Here is a 5730-nt window from a genome sequence, read left to right as displayed (position 1 = left end):
GCCTGATGTCAAGACTCTCATCTCTGTGAGCCTACCACACAGATTTAATACTTGTGTCATTTTTAGGGCATACCTAACAACCTGTGTTTTCTCTCTCTCCCTCCTCCCCCCCCCCCCCAATCTGTCCCTCTGAGTTACATGTTGGTCCTGGGATTGAGATGCTGGCCTCTTCTGCCCCTCGGACCTGCTTGATCCATCCTGGTACCCTGTGTCTGGTTGGAGTTTTATTGCATCGCTCCTGTGGAGGATGGCCCCATGAGGACAGTTGAGGGTTACACCTGGAGGATTCTCTGGACTTTTACAGTAATGCTTTTATGGCTGAGGACTACAGTTAACTTGCTAACTTTAGAACTGCAGTTGTCATGAACCGTTTTGCACTCAAGTTTCCATCAATGAAGAGTTACAACATCAACAAAACTGTCTTCATGTTAAAACTTTTAATGTTACTGTATAGTCATGCTGTCTGTTGTTGCCCAAATGAGGATGGGTTCCCTTTTGAGTCTGGTTCCTCTCGAGGTTTCTTCCTCATGTCGTCTGAGGGAGTTTTTCCTTGCCACCATCACCACAGGCTTGCTCATTGGGGATAGATTAGGGACAAAATTAGCTCATGTTTTAAGTCGTTCAAATTCTGTAAAGCTGCTTTGCGGCAATGTTTATTGTTAAAAGCTCTATACAAATAAACTTGACTTGACTTAAGTTTGGAGCTCCCGCAGTAGAAACACAACCCCTCCTTGCATCGTCTAGTTTGCTCAGCACGGGTTAGTCTAGTGCTAGATACCTCCATCGGTGCATTGTCCTCCAATGGCAGGGCAGTCCTGGCACCATCTTGAATGGAGGGGCGGCACTTAAGCAACTGGTCGAGATGGATGGCTAGATCTATGAGGGAATCGAGAGAAAGGTTCTCATCTCTACAAGCCAGTTCACTGATGATCTCAGGATGGAGACCCTGGCAAAAGACTGCCTACAGGGCGGGGTCGTTCCATCCACTGGTGGCAGCTAGTGTTCTGAAATCCAAGGCGTATGCGGCTACACTGCGATTACCCTGGGAACTGGCGAGTAGGCTCTCTCCAACCTCTATCACCTCGGGTTCGTGGCCAAAGACCCTCTTGAATAGCGAGAGGAACCATTCATAAGATTTAGTTGGCTCGCCACCCTTGTTCCACGTTGCAGTTTCCCAGCAGAGTGCTTTGCGAGTAAGAAAAGACAGGAATTTAGCAATCTTATGCTCGTCAGATAGGCTGGGCATAGTGGCAAAATATAAAGAACACTGTAACAGGAAACCTTTACATGCGCTGACATCTCCAGCAATCTTCTCCGGAGTGGGGAGTTGCAACACTGAATTAGGAGGAGACTCGGGGCGTGCTAGGAGGGTCTGCGACATCACCATTGCAAGCTGAGCCATCCGAGTGTTGAGATCAGCGAGCATCTGCTGATGTTCTCCTAGCAAATGCCCCTGTGCATTGAAAGCAGTTTGTTTAGAGTCCTCCGCTACATCCATGTTGGCGAAGTATCCTGTGAGAATGCAGGCACTTATGGATGTATGCGCGGAGGAAAACAGATTGCAGAAAGTCATCAAAGCCAAATCAAGAATCGGGAATCGGAATAAGTAAACTAGTGAGGGTCGGGCGATCAGCAAACAATATAGTGTAGGAATGACAAGAGCGAGAAATGACTAGAAAGTATCGAGAGTCAGAATAATCAGTCAGAAAGATACAAGGCTTGGTATGTACTGAGAGCAGAACAATACTTCGCAAAGGTGTGTTTGAGAGGTGAGCTTATATGGAAGGACAGGTGACTGAGGAAATGACAGTCAGCTGTGATTCAGTAGACAGGAGACAGAGGGTGCTGTGTGTTATGGGAGTTGTAGTTCGGGGAGTCCATGTTTGTAGTCTGTTGAGCTTCAGCGGGTTTACTGATTACACGATCCACTTGAAAGTTTTGATACCAATATAAATGTCATAAAAATAAGTTGAAATGCTTGGAAATTGCATTTTTCAATGGCATTAAAAAAATTTCTGAGAGATAACCCCATCTGCACCTTCCCCCCTTGGCGGCATCACCGGCATCGCTTCAGAAATGAACCAGCATTTGAAAACTGGAAACTTGGGACCTAGGACACACACATTATAAAATGCATAAAGATACTTTGTATATACAAAGAAAAGAATTGTAGCTATCAGGGATTATTGAAAACAAAAATAAGTATAACAGTCACCATCTTCAGAACCACTATGCATATTTTCAAAGATGTTTAGAAAAACCAACCACTATATTTCTGTTTTTATAACTTCTTTTGTTTGCAAAACAAGGATTGAAACTTAAGTCTTTTTTTTTACATTTTGTATTATGTCTCAATGATTGGAACAAAAAATGAACCGCATAGCTCCATACTGTTCCGTTCTACAGAAATGAAACCAAAATTCATCCATCATGTTGTCAAATTCGTAGCCAAAGTTTGCACAATTAGGACTTTCTTCTGTTACAGTGGTGCTTGAAAGTTTGTGAACCCTTTAGAATTTTCTATATTTCTGCATAAATATGACCTAAAAGATCATCAGATTTTCACACAAGTCCTAAAAGTAGATAAAGAGAACCCAGTTAAACAAATGAGACAAAAATATTATACTTGGTCATTTATTTATTGAGGAAAATGATCCAATATTACATATCTGTGAGTGGCAAAAGTATGTGAACCTTTGTTTTCAGTATCTGGTGTGACCCCCTTGTGCAGCAATAACTGCAACTAAACATTTCCGGTAACTGTTGATCAGTCCTGCACACTGGCTTGGAGGAATTTTAGCTCATTCCTCCATACAGAACAGCTTCAACTCTGGGATGTTGGTGGGTTTCCTCACATGAACTGCTCGCTTCAGGTCCTTCCACAACATTTCGATTGGATTAAGGTCAGGACTTTGACTTGGCCATTCCAAAACATAAAATTATGCAAGACCACATGACATATGGACATTAGTGAACGCATTAACCCCAAACATTCGCTACCAGCATCATTTAATTAAGTTTTCTTTAGTATTCATGACTAAGCTTTATGTATAATTTACCTTATAGTTAATGAGCACATTTTTTTATTTTTTTTTATTTTATTTTTTAACTTAATTTGTGTGAAGTGGTCAGCAGAGTATAGTCAAAACATTTGCATTAAAGACGATTAGGCCCTGTTCAAACAAATATAAATAACATGATTTAGTTTTTACACAAAACATTACACAGTTTTACCATCAGATGTGATAAAACAGTGGTCAGTCCCCTCTGAGTGAGAAGATATAACTTAGTTTCAGCATCATGCAAACATGGATAAGTGGTAGGAGCTGTGCTTTACCCCAGCATTAGGAATTCTGAGTTACAAGGTAATTGTGTTTAACCATTCATAACAGATTTTCTTCGTTAGTTATTAAAACATTGAAAAGGTAAGAATATCCTTAAGCATCTGGAATACGTCCTTAGTTCAGTGTACATTGACAGTAGTAATGCGTTTACCTCTGGCACAGCAAAAGTAGTACATGAATAAGGACCGTACAGCATCATCTCTCAGTCCATAGATGAGTGGGCTTAGGCAGCGTGGCAAGAGCAGCACAACCACATAGTTTAGATAACGCAGGTCCATGAAGAGGCTGCTGTTGCTGCTGGCCATTGCTGCCGCTCGCTCTATAATGCTAAAAAGAAAAGAAGTAAGGCACAAGCCCAGCTGAATGAGGTGCAGCAGCACAGTTTTGTGGGCTTTCACAGCAGAGTCTTTATTGGAGGAAATGGACCTGGTTGTGATCAAAATGCTGATATAAGTGAAAAGGATGACCATAGACACTGACACAAAGTAAAATACATTAAAGCCCTGATAGACATCTACCTGCCACTGCTTTATGAAGAGCCTTTCTCTTGTGCAAAATATCTGTGATGTTAAAAATGTAGGATATGTGGCTGCTACATAAAACAAGTCAATTAAAAAGTGCAACAAACCCATAAACCAAATAATTCCAATGGCAAAATAAGTTCTTGTCTGAGTCACTATTTCAGCATGTCTTAGAGGAAAGAGTATGGCCACATAACGCTCTAGTGACATCAGAGCCAGGTTTAAAGGTGCATTACGAAAAGTTGTACTTGAAACAAAAACTAAAAAAGCACAAGCAGCCATGACTAGCCTGAGATAAGCCAGACTAAAAATAAACAACAAAGATGTAACAAAGAGGTGGATTGAGTCATTGAAAAGCATGTGGTTAAACAGAATGTAGCGTGGAGTCTCTTTAAAAACAAGCTTACTCCAAAGAGTGTAGACCATGATGGCATTTAAATAGATAAAGAACAGAGACATTAATATTACAAAACTAACTTTTGCTATTCGACCCTCAGTCATTGCAACCTGGAATATTTGCTGATGTACAAGCAAAACCTCAACTGTGCTATTATTAATAACTGACATAATATGAAAAAATAGAATGATGAAATATGTACAGATATCACTAACAATATGCAATGAACCTATACAAATCACCACCACCCTCACAGATAAGATGTTTAAAACAAACAAAGAAACAAGGAAATATTTCCAAATGAAATGTTTGCACATCTGGTGCAGATATTACATCTGTTGCAGCCAATTACCCCACTTTTGCAGCCTAGCTCTAAGAAATAATACTGATGTGAGCTGATATTTATAATAGGGAACGTGCAAGCCCGAGAGACAGACATCTATTCACACTCAGAGGTGTGATATAGACCTCATGTATTGTATGGGGATCTATCATGGGGATAGATTAGGGATAAAATTAGCTCATGTTTTAAGTCGTTCAAACTCTGTAAAGCTGCTTTGCGACAATGTTTATTGTTAAAAGCGCTGTACAAATAAACTTGATTTGATTTTGATTTGATTTGTAAAAACTTTGCTAGCCATCATTTTGTAACTTGGTGAAAGTTATTTGCATTCATTCACATGCATCCAGGTTGTTCTCACCACCCCTGGCCATTATCTGGGCTTTTAAAACTACAGTGGTGCTTGAAAGTTTGTGAACCCTTTAGAATTTTCTATATTTCTGCATAAATATAACCTAAAACATCATCAGATTTTTACACAAGTCCTAAAAGTAGATAAAGAGAACCCAGTTAAACAAATGAGACAAAAATATTATACTTGGTCATTTATTTATTGAGGAAAATGATCCAATATTACATATCTGAGTGGCAAAAGTATGTGAACCTCTAGGTTTAGCAGTTAATTTGAAGGTGAAATTAGAGTCAGGTGTTTTCAATCAATGGGATGACAATCAGGTGTGAGTGGGCACCCTGTTTTATTGAAAGAACAGGGATCTATCAAAGTCTGATCTTCACAACACATGTTTGTGGAAGTGTATCATGGCACGAAAAAAGGAGATTTCTGAGAACCTCAGAAAAAGCATTGTTGATGCTCATCAGGCTGGAAAAGGTTACAAAACCATCTCTAAAGAGTTTGGACTCCACCAATCCACAGTCAGACAGATTGTGTACAAATGAAGGAAATTCAAGACCATTGTTACCCTTCCCAGGATTGGTCGACCAACAAAGATCACTCCAAGAGCAAGGCGTGTAATAGTCGGCGAAGTCACAAAGGACCCCAGGGTAACTTCTAAGCAACTGAAGGCCTCTCTCACATTGGCTAATGTTAATGTTCATGAGTCCACCATCAGGAGAACACTGAACAACAATGGTGTGCATGGCAGGGTTGCAAGGAGAAAGCCACTGCTT

At 40.3% G+C, this 5730-nt stretch overlaps 1 protein-coding gene across 1 annotated transcript; it reads right to left on the bottom strand.

Moving 5' to 3' along the window:
- Positions 1 to 3463: 3463 nt before the first annotated feature.
- On the bottom strand, positions 3464 to 4432 carry LOC132894982 (odorant receptor 131-2-like). Its single transcript, XM_060935131.1, has one exon. It carries the CDS (start codon positions 4430 to 4432, stop codon positions 3464 to 3466), a length of 969 nt encoding a protein of 322 aa, XP_060791114.1.
- Positions 4433 to 5730: the final 1298 nt, after the last annotated feature.

The sequence above is a fragment of the Neoarius graeffei genome, chromosome 12 (genome assembly GCF_027579695.1).
Source record: "Neoarius graeffei isolate fNeoGra1 chromosome 12, fNeoGra1.pri, whole genome shotgun sequence".
Taxonomy (NCBI): Eukaryota; Metazoa; Chordata; class Actinopteri; order Siluriformes; family Ariidae; genus Neoarius; species Neoarius graeffei.
Note: the sequence above shows the minus strand (reverse complement) of the source record. Positions and strands in the feature narration are given on the sequence as shown.

What these genes read in the sequence shown, in the direction of transcription:
- LOC132894982 (XM_060935131.1), bottom strand. Translation starts at nt 4,432, where the DNA reads ATGTCAGTTATTAATAATAGCACAGTTGAGGTTTTGCTTGTACATCAG.